General features: G+C 44.7%; 1 protein-coding gene across 1 annotated transcript in view; it reads right to left on the reverse strand.

Annotated features, from left to right (window-relative positions):
• The window catches only part of ZCCHC4 (zinc finger CCHC-type containing 4), a 1,048,879-nt gene that overhangs the window by 888,950 nt on the left and 140,171 nt on the right, over positions 1-19,758 (reverse strand). Inside the window, exon 4 of the mRNA XM_044062164.1 lies at positions 9,446-9,721. Within this exon, the coding sequence (XP_043918099.1) occupies positions 9,446-9,721 (276 nt within the window). The remainder of the gene's footprint in view (positions 1-9,445; positions 9,722-19,758) is intronic.

The following is a 19,758-nucleotide window of genomic DNA, read 5'->3' on the forward strand; positions in this document are numbered from 1 at the left end:
TAGGGATGACTGCAATTGGGGATACAGACAATAGGCAAGTGGGGCTAGAATTTAATGGAGAAAACTGGTAAAGGAACCATTGGGAGCAAATAACTAGAGGGAAAGGTAACAGAATTGGAAGAGGCCAAGAATTTATCTGGACCGCAGGTTAGAAATTGCCTTCCCTATCAAGGACTGATATCAGAGTATAGGTAAAGAGAAAGAAATGGGGGGGGCTCCTAAATGAAAGACCAGCACTGGTACAGTTTTAGTAGAATCTAGAGCAGAAGCTGCCATTAAAAAAGGAATAGTTAGTAGAGCATATAAAATATTGCATGATAACTATAAGAATAAACCAGAGGAGGTTAGAAAGGACTGGAAAAAGAGACTGGATAAGCAATTCACGAAGAAGCAATGGGAGGATATATGTTGTTGTTTGTCTTTCGGCTTTTCCCAGTAAGGGGGCACCACAGCGGAACTTCAGTCCGCTAATGATTGCCACTACATTTTTCGAAACGCTGAGGTGCCAGCTCGACACCCAACCTTCAACGAAGGCACACCCATTTACGCACGCATGTCTTTCGAACGCTACCCAACCGCGGGGAGGACATGCAGACTCCACACAGAAGGCACTCCCAAGCCAAGCCGAGAATCGAACGGGAGAACCTCTTGCCGTGAGGTAACAACGCTACCACCGTACCACCGCAGAATACATGTCTCCCAAATACGCAGCAAAATGTAGAAGATTTAGGATTTTGGCTTGGAAATGTTTACATTGACACTTTTATACCACAAGTAGACTCCAGAGAATTTTTCCTCAGGTAGACAGCAAATGTTGGAGGTGTGGCAGGGACGAAAGAGGTACTTAGGAACATACTTTCTGGGAGTGTAGTTAGTTGGCAGACTTTAAGTATTCCCTGTAGGATGCACTGTCAGAGGTGCTGGGTGGGTAGATTAGTGTGATGAGGGAGGTGATTTTCTGAGCTATGATACAAAATCGGAATTGCCTAGACATGGTAAAGCCATGCTGTGTTTAATTATGGTGGCTGCCAAAAAATAAATTACTAGAAAATGGAAATCAAAATCTAAACCAACTATATTAGGAGTAGTGAATATAGTAACAGAGATAAAACAACTAGAACTGAGGTCTTCAGAAAAGGGTAGAAGCAAACTACACAGGAAAAAAATGGGAATTGTGGGAACAATACATATAGAGGATGAATGAAATTTAAAAGAAGGCAGGACTTAAATGAGCAGTGTAATGTTTGACTGAAAATGATTGGGTAGATTATAAGTGATGTATAATGTCTGCAACTGGAAGTGTGTCAGTATGGTTTGTTAATAAAATGCTTTGTTTGTTTTCATTTATATAAATGTATGATTGCTTATGTCGTAAGCGATGGTTTAATAAAGATTTTCTTGTTAAAAGGGGCAGGAATTGAATAATTTATGTAAGGATGTTTAGGTTATATGATATGTAGCAATATGTGTGAAGTATAATGTTTGTTAATGTGTTAATCCAGTTTGATTACTTTTGTGTAAATGTAAATTTGCCCATGTCACAAGTGATAATTTAATAAAGGTGTGTTAAAAACAAATTCGCCACAAACAGTACCACTGTATATATGGGAAGGATGAATACTCTCACTATGGAAATATCATGATCTTTGTACCTCTCTTCTGTATTTTTTTTTACCTATCGTACCATCTTGTATAAAAATATTAATGTCTAAATAGTTTACACTAACACTAGAAAAACAAGCTTAAAATTCATAAACGTGATGCTAGAATTCAAATACATAAAAGGTTTTGCACAATTTCCATACTACCATGCCAAATGGTAAAGCTAGGGACTGTGTTAGTTATCCAATGAGCCCTGAAGAAACTGGGGACTCAAAAGAATTGATGTCAGGCTTCCACAGAACAGAACAAAGTGTGCCTGCTCTATAGCCAGAAGTAGGAATGTTCTCAATGTGACCCACTCATTGCTTGCCTAGTCCCTACAGAGTGATGTTAGCATGTTGGGATTGGAAGTTATACCATAAAAAAACCTTCATGGATGGATGAGGTCTTCTCTGTCAGCCTGTCTCACTCACTTGTCCTGTGTGTACCAAATGTCATAGAGCTTGTAAAAGGAAAAGGGATACTCCCCAGAGCAGAAGCACTACTGGGAGAAACCTTTCCAGTGTGAAGTCACCTAGGATGGAACTTGCAAGCTAGAACAATTGTGCTAGCAGATGTGGCTTGGTGGTCAGCTGGCAAGGATGCAAAAAGTCATAAGGTAAATAAAAAGAAGTTATGTACTTACCATAACGTTCCATCTGAGTAGTTAGACTTCATTCTTCTGCACATATGGGTATCCAGATCTGATTCGGATCCAAGCCGGCAAAACTTTTCAAGCATCAGCTCCGAGCTCCAAGCTCCTCCCCTACCTATATTACATCACTTCCTCCTATCTAGCCCCAGATCGAGTTTGCTGTCACTAAATGGCAACATAACCACAATCCTAACAGGATAAACCTGAAAAGTGAGGGGGATGGAGGGAGGGAAGGTGCAGAAGAATGAAGTCTAACTACTCAGATGGAACGTTATGGTAAGTACATAACTTCTTTATCTGAAGTAGTTAACTTCATTCTTTCTGCACATATGGGACAGAGTTCCCAGCTACTAGTATTCCTGGGAGGTCCTTATGGAAGGATATTTCTGAGCACCGCAGAGCCAAAGGATGCCCTCCCTCTAGAAATAAGATCTAATTTATAATGAGAGATGAATGCGTGCGAATTGGCCCAAGTCACTGCCGCACAGTTATCGTCTAACGGAACTCTTGACCAGAAAGCAGCAGAAGTGGCCATTGCCCTAGTGGAATGAGCCTTCAATACACCAGGAGGAGATAAACCTTTGTCCTTATAAACTTGTGCAATACAAAGAGTGATCCACCTTGCTAAGGACACTTTCAAAACTGCTTTGCCAAAAATGGTTTTGAAAAAGAGACAAACAATTGATCCGACTTCAAGAAGGGTTTAGTCCTATGGAGGTAAAAACGAAGCTGTCTATGGACATCCAATAAATGAAGCTTATGTTCACCTCTATTTTGGAAATTTAGGAAGAAGACTGGCAAGTTTATAGACTGATTAATATTTGCTGCTGAGGACACCTTGGGAAGAAAAGAAGGGTTCGTATGCAGCGAAACCCTATCCTTGTGGAAAACCAAATAGGGGTGCAAGGAGGATAAGGCCTGCAACTCTGAAACTCTTTTAGCTGAAGTGATGGCAACCAAGAATACTGTCTTCCACGACAAAAACTTCATCGGAACTGAAGTGGCTGGCTCAAAAGGGGGAGAGTTCAAAGCTTGAAGGACTAAAGTCAGAAACCAGGGGGGCACGGTTTCTTTAACTGGTGGTCGCAATAAAAAAGTGCCCTTCAGGAAAGCTTTACACAATTTGGCAGAAGCCAGAGCAACCTTATTTTCACCTACATGAAAATTAGAGATGGCAGCCAGTTGAACCTTGATGGTGGAAGCACTTGCGCCTGATAGAAAAAGATCAGCCAAAAAATCCAGTATGACCGGAACGGGGGCTGTAAACGGGTTCTGATTGCATTGAGAGGCCCAAACGCAAAAACATCTCCACTTGCTATTGTAGAGTTTCCTAGTGGAGGCTTTAAGAGAAGCTACCAGAATGTTCTTAACAGGGGACGAGAGTCCGGGAGTCCTGATGATCATGGGAACTGGAGCAGCCATGCCGTCAGCTTCAGACTGTCCAGGTTGGAAGGGGCATGCCCAACGGGTGAGAAATTAGATCCGGACATGGATCTAGAGTCCATGGAGGAGCCAACAGGTGAGACCATAGGAAGGGAAACCACACTTGGTGAGGCCAGAAGGGAGCTATGAGAATGACTTTGCACTGCAGCCAGCAAGCTCTCTGAAGGAACTTCGGAATAACAGGTAACGGGGGATAAGCATACAGTAGCCAGGGAGACCAAGCATGGACTAGAGCGTCCCTCGGGACATCCCCTGGAGGGGGGATCAGAGCGAAGAAGTTGCTGCACTTTGTGTTGGAAGGAGATGCGAAGAGATCGCAGCAAGGTTGACCCCAAACAAGGAAGATTTTCTCCGCCACTGCTCGTTTCAGAGACCACTCGTAAGGCAGAAGGATTGCCCTGCTGAGACTGTCCACTAGAATGTTGGAGCGTCCCGGGATATGCGTTGCTATGAGAAACCGGCTGGTGGATATGGCCAACTCCCAAACCCTCATGGCCTCGCAACAAAGGGGGTAGGATCGGGTCCCTCCCTGTTTGTTTATATACCAGACTACAGATATGTTGTCTGATTGAATGGCTACCGTCCCCGGAAGTAGGACAGGGTGGAAGGCTCTCAACACTAAAAGCACTGCCCTCATATCCAGGACATTGATGTGTAGCTTGGTTTCTGGAAGGGACCACGTGCCTTGGACCATTCTTCCCAGGAAGTGCCCCCTCCACCTGAGCTGGGAGGCATCCGTGGTCACCATGGCTTGAGCCGGAGGGGCTAGAAAGCTGCGCCCTGCAAAAATGTCTGCTGATTGAAGCCACCACTGGAGTGATGTTCTGCATGTCCGGTTGATTCGGATGTGGAAACTCATCGGGAGGTCTAGCCAGGACCATTGAACTGCTAGATTCCACTGAAGGACTCTCATGTGAAGACGTGCAAGAGGGAGGATAGAGATTGAGGCTGCCATCGAACCCAGGGCCCTGAGAACATCGGCTGCTGTGACTACAGTGTGATCCAAGATCCCTGATACATGGAGTCTGAGATTTTCTATCCTTTCAGGGATGAGAAAAACCTTTGACTGAATCGAATCCAACCGTGCCCCGATAAAGTCTATCATCTGAACCAGAGTCAGGTGGGACTTGCTGAGGTTGATCATGATGCCTAACTTGTGAGCCAGACCGAGGAAGCAGTGTAGGGCCTGACACAAGAGACGTTTGGTGGATGCAGCGAAGAGTCAGTCATCTAGGCAGGGGAATACCTGAATGCCCTGAAGTCTCAGGTGAGCTGCTACGACTGCCATAACCTTGGTGAACACCCTGAGGGCTGTTATGAGACCCAAGGGTAGGGCTCTGAAATGAAAGTGACTGGCCCCTAGCCAAAAGCGTAGAAACCTCCTGGAGCTCCTGTGGACCTTGATGTGAAGTAAGCATCCTGGAGGTCTAATGAGCACATCCAGTCGCATTCTCTCAGAAACGGTAGAATGGACTGTAGAGTGACCATCCAGAATTTTTGTTTCTCTACTGACAGGTTGAGGATAGACAGGTCCAGAATGGGCCTAAGGTCCCCCGTCTTCTTTGGCACTTAAAAGAACCTGGAGTAGATGCCTGATCCATATTGATCTGAGGGGACCGGCTTGATGGCTCGTTTTTGTAGCAGCTTCGAAACCTCTAATGCTGCAGCCTCCCTGTGAGCGGGTGGAACATCTGGAAGGCGTGCTGGAGTTATGGGACATGAAATGAAGGGGATAGAATATCCTCTGGATATGATGTTTAACACCCAGCGGTCTGCAGTAATGGACTCCCATGCCGCCGGATGTAAGGAAAATCTTCCCCCAAACTGCCTCCAGAGTAGAGCAGCCGGGCAACCCCTCAGGGTTGCTGTGCGGGTCTGTCGGAAAAAGGTTCCCTAGACCTGAAGTTTCTGGGACCCCCTTTGCCTCTGGGACGGCGTCGGTCTTGTCCCCCTCTGCCTCTGGGGGATGAATATTCCTGAGTGTCATGAAAAGACTGATTTCCAGAACCACATCTTCTTTTGCCCCTTTTGGTTCCTGGAATAGGACCTCTGGGGGTTAGAGAAGCGGATTCCAACGGCTGACAAAGTCTTTCCGTCCTTCTCACTCTGGGTTAGTGTGTCACGTACAGTCTTCCCAAAGAGGGATGATCCATCGAAAGGGGCGTTGATGAAAGATGCCTTAAAGGGGTCCGCAAATTGACACAGCCTGATCCAGGCGTGTCGCCTCAAGGCAACGCCTGTACCAGCAGCTCTAGTGGCTCCCTCTGTAGCATGAGAGAAGAGACGCATAGAGATATTAGTCACTGATTTCAGTGTAGTCATCTTCGCAGTAAAGGGCTGCTTGTCCTGCTGAGACAGAGACTCCGGGGGCGACTCAGTTAGTTCCGATATAAGGTCTCGCTGCAGTCGGATGACATGTGCCAAGTAATTCAGCGCACGGATAGAAAATGTCGCTGATGAGTACATGTGCTTCCCGAAACGATCCATCGACCTGGACTCCTTGTCTGGTGGATGAACCGAGGAACTCTCCTGTGCCAGTTCCTTCTTTGTGGCTGCTACAACCACCAAAGTGTCTACCGGGGCTCCCTTGGACTATGCCTGTCTGTCTGACGGCAGGGAAAGAATTTTGTCTGGCCTTTTGGGGATAGGCTCTATGGTGCCAGGTTTCTTCCATGCCCTAGTGGTGATGAGGTCCACCTAAGGGTCAGCTGGAGGGAGACCCAGGAAGTAGATGGGCCCATGCCAAAGGCCTCCAGGAATACGGATTCATCAGCAGAGGGTTTGGGGGCTGACCAACCTCCTCTTTGGCAGAGGATCTTCATAATGTCTCTGAACGAGACGTCCTCGGTAGGTGATCTGGGGGAACCCTCTCCTTCATCCAAGTCCGTATCGGTGGTAATGGATGCAGGGGAGTCCAAGTGCCTCCTCTTACACTTGCGCTTACGAGGTTCCTCTCCAGTGGGACTCTCTAAAGAGGATTCGTAAGCCTCCGGGGGTTCCCTGAGGGGAACAACCTGGGGTTGCTTTGGCACGGGCTGTCCCTGAGACAGGGTAATGGGAGCAGAATCCAAAAACAGAGGAGTCTGGGTAGGATCCGAGTAGGTGAGCTGTGGCCTAAACCCCTGGGAGAGCACCCTTTCCACTGTCCCGAATGCCGATGGAGAGCAAACCTCCATAGCTCGTAAGGATGAAGCTCTCCCCGGATCCGAAGCAGGGATCGGAGACAATGGCAGGATAGTCTGGGCATGGAGGATGGGATCCGAAAGAGCAAGATCTCGACCCTTGGGTCCGACTCCCCAACCACGGCTTTGAGAGTCTCCTGGATCCAAGATCAGATATGAGGAACTCAAGGTGACAGCCGGCGTCGAGGAAATGAGAACCACTGGCGCCGACCCAACAGCTCCGAAAGGTCTCGGACCAGAGAACCCCGAAGCGTCAGGTCGGATCGGGGAAGGAGAAATAGGGTGGAACATAGTTGTAGAAGGACCCTCTCCAATGGGAGAGGGGCCCTGGTAAGACCCCCATCTGAATCTGGTTCTGGATGAACCTCAACAGCCTGTCCATATCAAGGTCGGACACACTCCGAGTCGACCTGGATGAAGCGACCGACTCTGGTCTGGGCCGGATCTGAGGGGAGTGACTCCGCTCCGATGGCTCCATCGGCTCCGGCGAGAAACGGGGAGGGCAGAGCCGAGGAGAACGAGACTTGGGTGTCTCTGAAGAGGGGCTGGAGAAAAACTCCCTGTCCAGTGATCTTTTTCTGGGCCTACCCCTCTCTTTGTGGCACTTCTCCTTCTCTCTTCTGTCCCTACCTCTCTGGGACGAATCCGATGTAGCAGGCCTGGTGGGAGGTTGAGTCCCTGTCTGCACAGTGTCACTGGCTGGGGAGGAAACAGAGGCAGACTCCAGGGCAGAAGCTGGCAGCATACCTTTAGCCACAAGCTTAGCCCGACGATCCTTCAGTGCCCTAGGGTTAAAGCCTGAACAAATGTTGCAGGATGCAGACAGATGGGCGATCCCTAAACATAGAACACACAGAGTGTGGCCATCGGCTGGTGAGAGCTTATGACCACACTCTGTGCATTTCTTAAAAAGAACCTTAGGCTGTTCAGCCATAGTGGAGAACAGTAAAAGCTCTAACGGCCCCCCCCACCCACACACACACACACACACACACACACTTAACAAGGGATTGGGCCTAGGCAGGAAACTAGACTACAAAACAGTACTACACAAACACTTTTTTTTTTTTAAACTAATACGACCAAACGCGAAGAAGGGAGGAAAACGTGAAAGGTATTCACACCCAACTACACTAATAAGACCAAAAAACCTTATCACCTTGCTTAGAGCTCAGAGACCACGATGCTGACTCAGAGCGGCAAACGAGATCTGGGGCTAGATAGGAAGAAGTGATGTAATATAGGTAGGGGAGGAGCTTGGAGCTCGGAGCTGATGCTTGAAAAGTTTTGCCGGCTTGGATCCGAATCACATCCGGATACCCATATGTGTAGAAAGAATGAAGTTAACTACTTCAGATTAACAAGTTTCCCCAACAGTGTACTTATTTACATCCCAGGAAACAGCCCAATATGCCTGACTGATGACACTCATAAAAATATATACTTTGTGAACAGTGACAAGAAAGATCTGAAGATGGCATTGGCCAACACCCTTCTTATACCACCAATATACTGATGTCCGGAGTAGGATGGACTTGTCCAAGACCAAGAGAGGAAGCCCAGTCATCAGGCTCCCTGCAAGATGACTGCAACAACAAATATTATGATAGCCATCAAAACATCTGAACTATACTCCACCTACATTTTTTTTTTGAGATAACCATACGAAAATATATATTTATGATAATGTAGCTGAAAATGCTCTTCTCAAGTCAAAACACACAAGCCTCAGAAAGAAGGAAATAACATGCCATAAACATTTTAATGGAATGGAAGCTACAGACATAATAATAACAACTAGCAAATAAGATTTTATTCATTTATTTATTTATTTAGCATTTATTAACCGGGAAAGTCTGACTTGGAACAAAGCCAATTTTCAGCAGGGGCCCAGGGAGATATGCTCCAAATGCATGTCTTTCTAACGTGGGAGGAAACCGGGAAACCCACACAAATGCAGGGAGGATATGCAGACTCCACACAGAAGGCATCCCAGCCGAGAATCAAACCAAAGAACCTCTTGCTGTGAAGCAACAACACTACCGCTGCACCACTACATTGATGAATGAGTGGTAAGATCCAGTTTGAAAATAAAAGATAGAAGTTTGTGGTCCTACTTTTTTATGCTTCTATCAGAGTTTCACAATTTCAACAAGCCTCTGCAGATCAATTTAAGTGCTACAAATCAAAAGGCAGTGCAGGGCATGGAAAATGAGGTAGTGTAGGCAACAAAGCATAAAAAAGAAATGTAAAAAAATAAAAATGAAAATGGGAACTGAAGAAAGAATGTCACTACTCAGCCATCACTTAAAGTTCTTTTCTGAGCTATTGAGGAGAGAGTACACATTCCTATTGCAGATGTCTGAAAGTGATTAAATCAGCAAAAGCCAGGAGACAGTCCAAACCATTTTCTTGTCATTGAACAATACTAGACAGATGTGCTACAACAATAGTTTCACTCACTGAAATAAACACAAATCATAAAACACTTGTAATGTTTCTATACAAGCCTATGTATGCATACCGTGGTGTGCCAACACAGAGCACTCTTCTGAATCCCAGTCTGATAATGACCTCCAACAAAAACTGACAGGTCCGGTCAGCAAATAAGTACTGTGCATTGGATTTTTTATTCTTTAGTGGATGTAGAAGCTGGCTTGGTCTCCTCAAAGCAGTTAGTGCAATATCACCACACACACGATGTCCACAGTGAACATCCCATTCACTGGGCAGAAGCAGCAGCTGGCAGTCTTGGCAAAACTTCCTCTTATGCAATGGTAATTCACGGTATTGGTGACACCTTTTACATAAAAACAGAAGATTGCTGTCAGGCTTTGACAATGCATCTTTTCCAAGTTATTCAGCATATACTTTTTTTTTAATCAATGGCACTCAAATGCTAGACATGTGACCTTTCTCTCTGTTGTCTATGATCCTTTCTCCTTTAATCCTGTCCTGTTAATAAAAACATCAATTTTGTAGTCATGCAGAGTTAATGCGTTCAGACAGAGGGATCTCTGATTTCCTGTGCACCCAAACCTCGGGACCATAGTCTTAGAAAGCATGCAGACATGGAGATATAGATTTAAATAAATATATACATAGGGTCTATATTACATGATCGAAATCTACTTATCTACCTCGAACCTGTATTCATCGACACCGAAACAGTGAAATTCACTTCCGCAAACAACAAAAACTTTCCTAGGGTAAGGAAGCAATTGGCTAACACCACAACTTTGCCCTTTTCCCCACCACAGTGTGATCACAGAGTTGGTATATATAGTTGGGGGGGTGTGGGGAAGCAGCCCGCCACATGGGGGATGGGGACCAAAGTCCCCCACTTTGGTGGGTTTGATTTAATGCGATGTGTGTTGTAGTGGCCAAGTGACTACTTATCTTAGTAAAATTTTTGATGTTCGCTGAAGTGCATTTTGCTGTCTATGAATATAGGTTCAAGGTAAGCAGATTTCGATTATTTAACATAGATCCATACACACACACACATATATATATATATATATATATATATATATAGAGAGAGAGAGATATAGATATAGATCTTCATCTGATTCACGCCAAGAAAGGAATTGTAAAGATTTGTTTTGTTGTCTTATAATTCAAAGTCTGAAGCATCAAATATTGGGGGAGAGGGATAATTAATGAGGAAAGTAAATATTTTACCCCTGAGCTGTAGCAAGTCAGAGGTAGCAATAAAAAGTTAAGAGGCGCATTGTATATGGGTTTTTGAGGAGAGGCAAAGATCCCTACAGAGGACAGACATCTGGAAGATAGTATGACACATCTTGGTGTCTCAGTCTCATGAGTTCCAGATAATTCTGGGATTTAAAACACTGTGCCATCAAGATGAAATGTTGGATGACACAAAATCCAAACTTTTTGTAAAAGGTTTTAGAAACATAAGTCAAATGGAATATTCTGGTGACTTTTACTAGACCAGAATTATGCTGCTCTAAAAAAATACAATGGCATGAAAAAAAACAGACATGTGAAAGTGCAAAACAGCATTTTCAAGACTGCCCTACAATGGATAAAACTGAAATCTCCCTCCTGAAGGGCATCTTTTGGCATTTTTTTTTAAGATCATAATTTCTGTAGTTCGCACAGGTGAAAACCATAGCATACTAAGCAGCATATTCCCCAGTTCTGATCCCCATAATACAAGCCACACCTGCATGGGTGAAAGGAATCTGTGTGCTGCTGCCCTCATTTCAATGGGGTAAGGAGGGCTGAACACACACAAGGTATGCGGCACAACTCAACAGGATGGGAGTCACACCAAGCAGGGGATAGTGTGGGCTGCTGGCAACTTGGAAATCAGAAGGTGCCGGTTCAGGTTAGTTTGATGATCCAAGGTAAGGAAGGGAAGAGGCTTCCTGGCCTTTAAATGCCTAGTGGTTGGGGCCCAATACTGCTATCTACTGCAGGAGAGACACTATGGAGACAAGATTATGACCAACCTGATGCTTCACATCTACCTCCACCACCTACTACAACTGTGGCTGGTCCACTGGTGGAGGGACATGCATGTCCACTTAAAACAGGTCATTACCCTCCCTGGCGAGGCAACTTATCTCTTGTATCAAACTCATATGCCAGATTGGCAATAGCTGGCAAAGATGGGGCCTCAGCCTCCTCTTTTATTTCATCAGGTGGTCCTGCATAGTGAAGACACAACAAGAAAGTTGTCAAATGTATGGCACTTCATGAAAATCTAGTAGCCCTAAAGCAGACAGTAATCGTGCATACAAACTGTCTTACAGTCAGACTTTCAAGTCTCCAGGAAGAAAGGTATCTGTTCATGAACTGAAAGAAAAAACTGCATACAGTTAGATTACCTGGTTAAGTGGCATGTAATTAGCAGGAAGAAACCATAAAATGATCTTAAAGTACATTTATGGGCACTTCCTTTGCATCACTGCCTAACACTCTTGCAACAAATCAGGACTACATCATCTGAGGTCATCACAGCAGTGCCTACATTGCTCTGTAGATTGTGGAATTCCTGTGGCTCTAGATAGTTCCTGTCTTGGGTTATACCAAGCATCAATCTTTTTGTATTGTCTATCATAAGGAACAAGTAGCCATTACTTGAATCCCCTGTGAAAAGGAAAACTTGTCTCATTCACATGATAAAAAAAACACAAAAAAATGCTCTGCTCAGTTCTTCTAGTACTTCACTGTTCAGTAGTTTAGACAACATGCATGCACGCCTCTCATGTCCAACCTTGGGATTCAACGAACGTGCCATGGACTCTGTGTGCCTGTTGAGTAGAAAGGCTCTGGTGCATTACAGCAGAATAATTAGACTGACATTCATGCTACAGCATCTCATTCACCTGCATAGTGCATAATCTCAATACAAACATCAGCAGTACACAGCCCTGTCACCATACTACTCGCTTTCAATTTACAACGCACGCAACACTGAGCAGCATTTTTCCAACAGATTGTCTTCCAGTAGATATCAATATCACTGATAAAGTGTAAAGTTTTCCATTCTAACAATGGAAAGACAGTACAGCAGGCATACTATCTAGGTGTGTGTGAATATGGTAAGAGACTGTCTTATGTTTTCCTTGACTGCCTAAATGTCGTAGTGCCTACGACTGCCAAGTAATGTGCTTTGGGTGAGTAGAGAGGCTGTGCCATGCCGTGTTAATGGCCCATTTTACAGGTTAATATCTGTTAAGAAGTGTTATGTTACACACTGTGCGTCTTATAGGAACTTCACACTAGAAGTCTAAGTCTCAGTCAAGCAGGCATATTCTCAGTACCTGTACACATCATTAGCAATATATGTATATATTTCTATACCTGAACAGTAATCCGCATGCCCTCCAGATAGAGAAAATAGAGGCTGGAAATTTTCAGCAATGCTGAAAATGATGATTTGATGCAGGTACTCAGGCAGCACAGCTTACTCTTAAAGGGTAGAGAGGGAGTAAACCCACCACTGACGGACCAGATGTGGCAAGTCCATCCTGCAAGGCATCATCAGTGTGGTGGGTGATCACAACCATACCTTGGCCCACTTTCAGCATTAGCTGATTGACAATCATCTGTGTCAAGGAAAAGGCATGCAAAACTGCAAAGGAAAGAGAAACCACAACAGGTGGCTCTCCAGGGCCCAGAAGACTGACTGAAGTGGAGGAGTTCCTCATCTCACTAGGAAGATAAGATGCAAAAGCATTTATATCTGTTAGGTGTGTAGATGTTGGTGAGGGGCGAAACGGTGCCATAAGCATCTCAGTGGGATATACAGCAAGTTACTAGATGCAACAGAGGTTGGCATAGGCAGTCATTATACATACTGGGTGCATTGCAAAATTGCATGCATAGTGTACATTTCTTTTCAAAAGCCACATCAGAACTTTAACAGGTTACAAGTGCCAGAGAAGGTAAGGCTTACCAAGCACGTCACCTGAATCTTTGTAGCAATGGTAATGTGTTAACCATGGTGTTTCATCTGTGATGCATTCACAGACAGAAGCAGCAATAGGAAATGGGTAAAGATGACTGAGGCTAGGGAAAGGGATGATGTCAGCAGTTCTGCAGAGTCTTGTTATGAAGATGAAATAGAAGGTCAAGTGTTGCAGTGAGAGGACACAGTAACACTTGTGCCATCTTACCCTGGGTTACCATATGTGGAGCTGAACATACTGATCCTCATTGTTGTAGTGGCAGAATGCTTACATTCTCTGTGGGAGAAGGACCTCCTGTGGCTGAGTGCCTCAAAAATGCTCTCCTTGTGTCTGAAACAGCAGTTTCTCTAGTGTACACTGTTTCTTTTGTGGGCATGTCCACGAGAAACAAGCAACATAAGGGTACTCAATGTTGTTAAAATTCATATTTGTCCCATGATATGTATGCAGCATTGAGAATAATAAGCAGACGTGTAGAAATGTCATCCGGGCATAGTTTGCTGCCACACAGTCCTTAATGGAGCTGGCAAGGGCACTATGTAGCATTTATGATGATACAGCCCAACACTACTGTGAGCTCCTTGAGGATATACAGCACAACCATCAAGAAAAAATGGTTCCATAAGGGCTACAGTGGCATGCAACACCACAGTCAACACCACTATTATCACTATCATCATCATGTCTTTGTAGACTGCAGTGCTGCCCCATGGTTGGAGTAGGGTATGTCTGCGGGTAGATTTGCACATGGTCCTTCAACCTGCAAAAGTGCAACCCCCCTGGCAGCCAAGCCCTCTCTAGAACTAGGACCAGAAGAAGCACATCATCCCTGCCAACAATGATTTACAGCCCTGCTCCCATCATGCCACCAGAGTGGCATCAAGTCAAGGATATCTATATCTACTCCAAGATGAAATTATCCCTGACACCACTATCAGTCTAGCTAACACAGCCCCATTTGCAACATCTGTGACATGTTTTCCCCCAACCAGTTTGCACTGACATTCTTCTGAATTGTGTCCCTTGTTTCTTGAATAAATGATGATGGCTATGATCCACAATACCTTCCCTTCTAGTGTGGTACTTAGGCAACATCTCGTGCTCTGTGACACCAGACCATGCACTGACAAGTCATGCTGGAAAGGGTCACTGCATGCGACATATTCATTCTGTGTAACACAGTTACTTTGTCAATGTCATGGTCTATAGTTATTGACCGGATAATGCCACCTTTCCAGTCACTCAGTATATTGTGCTCATTGCTTCTTGGGCTGGTGTTTCACACTGATGGTACCTCACTCAGTATATTGTGCTCATTGCTTCTTGGGCTGGTGTTTCACACTGATGGTACCTCAAAAGTAGCTCCTGGCACATATCTTCACCTTCTGCTGCTCCTACTTGAGTATACAGTAATGCACCACAGAGCCAGAATGTTGTTCCTGTCTCTGCATAATTACATTATGCAGTATGGACATACTGGAACCATCCTGATGTACATCTCTTGAAAGTGCTGCAAAGAACCATAGAATGTAGCTAAGCAACAAAATTGTGCCATCAACAACCAAACACACTTCCATTGATGTTCCATGTCTCAGCATGGACAATTTCTAACCCATCTCTACCACAGCTTCAGGACTGAACACAAAGTCATGAGCCAGAGTTCCTTACACCTGCAAAGTGCAACACAACACTTTTTTGGGAAGCAACCTATAAGCACATGTGTGCATATGTTGGCATATTTTTACACATTGTGCCAAAACGTATGATCTTAAAAGGCAATGTACTCAAAACTGATATAGAGGTTAGACATATGTGGGAAACATGTGAACTACATGGGTGTCACACACAACACACACACAATTTTACTAATTCGCTGTGCATCTTGGACTACTTGGCCATTCATGGAGTGGTAGACTTTCCCATTAATATGCATATGTACCTGTGGGCCAGAGGGAGGCTTTATTGCCACAAGTGCAATTTTCCCAGTATCTTGTCAATTGTGTTACACTACAGAAGCCACACAAAAGAGCTGCCCCTCTTCTCCTCAGTCCCGAGGAGCCATACATTCTCTTCTACATGTAGCAGCACAATACAGAGGAAGCGGAGTACTCATGAGGCAGTTGCTTGGGAAACATCTGAAATGCTCCTAGCACATCAGTGATAAGCTACTGTAGCTAATACAGTAATAGCAAGACATACCTCAGCATCCACAGGTATAGGAAAACCACATATACAGACAAAGCTGCTGGGCAAAATAAACTGACCAAGCTTTTGATAATATCCAGGACCCACTCTGTAGAAAGCCACAAACTCCTGCTCTGTCACGATATGGTAAGTCAGCATCTGTCTGTAGCATTTCCATGTCCTACGCTGCAAGAATGAACCACCCAATCAGCACTGGCAGCAGCTACTACAAGTAAATGCTGTTAAGCACTTACTGTTACAGCTGTGAATATGCTTACAAGATGCAATGCAGGAATCTTTGGCACACTTTTTCTCTAAGTAAAGATATGCAAAATGGTAAATGGAGATGTTTGTTGATGTTTTTAAATTGTGACATTCTATTCCCTTCATTTAAATTTCATTATTCAGTCATTTGGTTCCACAGTACAATTTCCATGCAATTATGTTCTTATTTGACAGTGTTGCATACTCTGCATTACAAGGGCTGGAATTACCCAATTTCCATGTCTTACTCCTAACATCAGCTGCTGGAATGGTGCTTCTACACACTCTGATGGCCATATGCAGACAATGGACATGGGTTTAACCCCCTTACTGGAATGGAAGCTCAGTACCAGCAAGGGCAAAAAGTCCACCACTCAGGTGATGGATTCAGAAACTCAAAGAGGATTTAGCCATGGCTTAGCCTTCTTTTCCCATAACTTCATTCACACTGTCTCTGGCACATACTGGCCATTACACAAAAGACAATCCAGACAATTCCATACACTGGTTGCTCGCTCTCCACTGCTGACACTCTACAAGCCCAGAGGTACACCATGATCTGTCCCTTAATCCCATCGATAAGGGGATGTGTATGAACACTGACACTTTCAGCAAGCATCAACACTGTGGTCCTTCTCCAGGTAATACAACCAACTCTTAAGTGGGACCTGATTTATGGTCTGGCAACCATAGAAACATTTACAAGATCTATGCTTCTTAAAAATCAAATGCCGACCACCTTTAAATAAATTGAAATTGTGTGCTCTATTAAATGTATTAAAATATTAAGGTCGTTGTGGCGGTTACAACCTCTTATTTACGTCCCATGATTTCAAACTTTTATTTTTCACTGATCTGCTTGCCACTGCACCGTTAAATTTACTGTTTTTCTCATTATTAATGCCCACCCCTCCAGGCATGTCTAAAGGTCAGCTCCCTGTGCTTTCTCCTATTTACCTGGTGAACTTGGGCATCCTGAGGCAATGTAGCGACTGCCTCATGTACACCTACAACCATCTCCTCTTACTTCATAACACTCAGACTTGCGAGAGATGCACTTATATATCCAAACTGGAAGCCACGCACTCTCCAGCCAAGACCGGAATAGCTGGTCAAGAAAAGAAGGTCAACACTCGCACCACACCACATGGAAGACATAGCCCTCCAGTACACACACCAGCACTGCCTTCACAAAAAACACAAACCACACACGCACCTTCACGGAGGTTCTCAATAAAAATCTACCAAAACAGCAGAGACCTCCAAGGCAGAAAAGCATTCGACCACCACAACACAACACTAATCATGAGACACACAACTCTCCTAAACAGTGTGCCACTCAACCAAAGCCCCTAAGGCAAAACAGCATGCCCAGCACACTAGTCACAGGTGACTCAATAGTGAGGCACACTGATGTCCCACTCACTAGGTTGAATAAGGAGAAAGTAACAGTCAGCTGCCTGTCAGGTGCCAGGATCTGCCACATAAGTAATGCATGCACTCAGGTCCCTCAACAACATGTATAAATATGACTCTGTCATTGTACATGTGGGTGTGAATGACCTGAGACATACCTCCCTGAACTACATGAAAAGAGACATGGAGAAGCTCTTGGATTATGTAGCTTAAGCGGGTATAACCCTAGCCCTGAGCAGCATCCTATCATCACCCACAATGATACCACAGTACAAGAAAAAAATTATTGATTTCAACAATTGGCTAAGTTTTTGGTGTCATTCTAAGGGGATCCAGTATCTGCCTGGGATGACATGATTGACAGATCTCGATGCTTTGCCAGAGATGGTCTCCATCTATCACCTCTGGGCTTCCGGATACTGGCCAAGGCTCTTGCCACCCCTATAGTGCCTTTTTTAGGTGGTATTCCAAAGACCAAATTACCAGTGTAACAGCTACAAACAAATGCAATCTGAGGGAGAGGCTCAACACTAGAAGTCTGAATCTCAAAATGCACTCACTCGAAGCACTCCTTAAAATGGAGAACATCGACATTTGTGCTGTAATAGAGACCTGGTTCAAGGCAGCAGAAAGCACCCCTGCACCACCAGGCTATAACTCATTCCACACCTTTCGGCCCCAGAATTTGGACTGAAGCTCCAAAGACAGTGGTGTTTCCATATTCATAAAGGATGTGCACACCTCCAGACTGGTAGCCCAAGATAACGCATCAGAGATACTTCAGGTGTAGCTAACATTAGGTAAGACAGCAATTCAAGTCGTAGCCTTTTATAGGCCCCCAACCATGTCCCAAGACTTACAATCCATGTTCCTAAGCACCTTGGAGAATATCATGGTCCAACCTAACACTCATATTGGGCGACTTCAACTACCCCTCAATTAACTGAGAAAACTAATACAATCGCCCAACGTTTCCTGGAATTCATTAATTCCAATGCCCTGGACCAGCTCGTTCTTACCCCCAATAGAGGTAGCAACATCCTTGACCTGGTCATTACAAACATGGGCGACCACTGTTCTACTCAAACAGTCAACTCCCCCTGGTTAGATCCGACCACAAACTAATCACAATGGAAATCCACATCCCCCCCCCCCCGCAAAGGTAACCACCATGAAAAACGTCTCCAAAGCTAACTTTGGGCTCCTAAAAACAGAGGTGGCTAACTTCACAGTACCCATGCAAATGGAGAATAGTTGCATAATTGCCAAATCATACACCAATGCACTGTACGAACACGTACCCAAATGCATGGATCTCACCATACCCAATAGAACTAAGACACTCTACGCCAAAAAAAAGGGAAGCCGATCTGGTGGTCCCCTGCCATAAATAAACTCTACAACAGGAGGAGGAAACTTATGTGGAATAAAGTGAAGTTCCAAGACTGGAAAATCTCCATTATCAGCCTCAACACAAAGTTGAGATCCCTCATCAAATCCAATAAAGCTAGCTATGAAAACTGAATTGCAACAAATAGTAAAGACAACCACAAGGCCTTCTATACTTATGTAAAGAATCTCCATGGCAATACCCAGATTTGCTCTGAGCTACTGCACAATGGTACCTCCTGTACCGAGCCAATAGATATTGCCAATATACTGGCCAACAGATTCAGTGCCAACTTTACCCCTCCCCCCAAAAGGACCAATCACAATACCAGTAGATTGCCAGGGACCCACTATTACTGCTGCACAGGTTAAAACAACACTGTCCAAGGCCAAGAATACAGCTTCTATGGGAGCTGACAATATCCCTAGCTGTGTTCTACATGAACTACAGAGTGAACAGACACCTTACCTGTGTACCCTGTTCAGTCACAGCCTCACCTCAAGCTTTGCCCCCGCTGAATGATGCACTGCTACAGTCATCCCTCTCCACAAAGGAGGAGTGACTAGAGACCCAGGGAACTATCGCCCCATTAGCCTGAAAAGTCTGATATGCAAAGCTATGGAACGCATCATCATGGACCTAATAAACAAGGGTATAGGGAATCTCCAAACTCTGGATCCCACATAGTTTGGTTTGTGAAGGGTAGATCATGCCTACTCAACTTGGTCGACTTCTTTGAGTCAGTCACCAGAGCTGTGAATGAAGGCAAGGTGGTTCATATAGTCTACCTTGAACTGGCCAAGGCCTTTGATACCATTCCCCACTCAGGAATCATAGAAAAAAACTCACTAAGCTAGGCATCAACCCTTATATCATTAGGTGGGTTGCAAACTGGCTCACAGCTAGTACCCACAGTGTGAAAGTAGCCGACTCCAAGTCAGACTGCTGACAAGTCACGAGTGCAGTCCCACAGGAATCGGTCCTGGGTCCTCTCCTGTTTGGTATCTATTCTCAGAAGTCCAGGCCAACATGAAAGGACTATGGCTGACAAAGTTCGCAGACAGTTGCAAGTTGGGAGCCATTATTAACTCCCCAAGTGATGTTGACATCCTACAGAAAGGCCTCACTGAGACCAAC

Source organism: Protopterus annectens, chromosome 2.part1, assembly GCF_019279795.1.
Source record: "Protopterus annectens isolate FY-2018-M chromosome 2.part1, PAN1.0, whole genome shotgun sequence".
Lineage (NCBI taxonomy): Eukaryota > Metazoa > Chordata > Ceratodontiformes > Protopteridae > Protopterus > Protopterus annectens.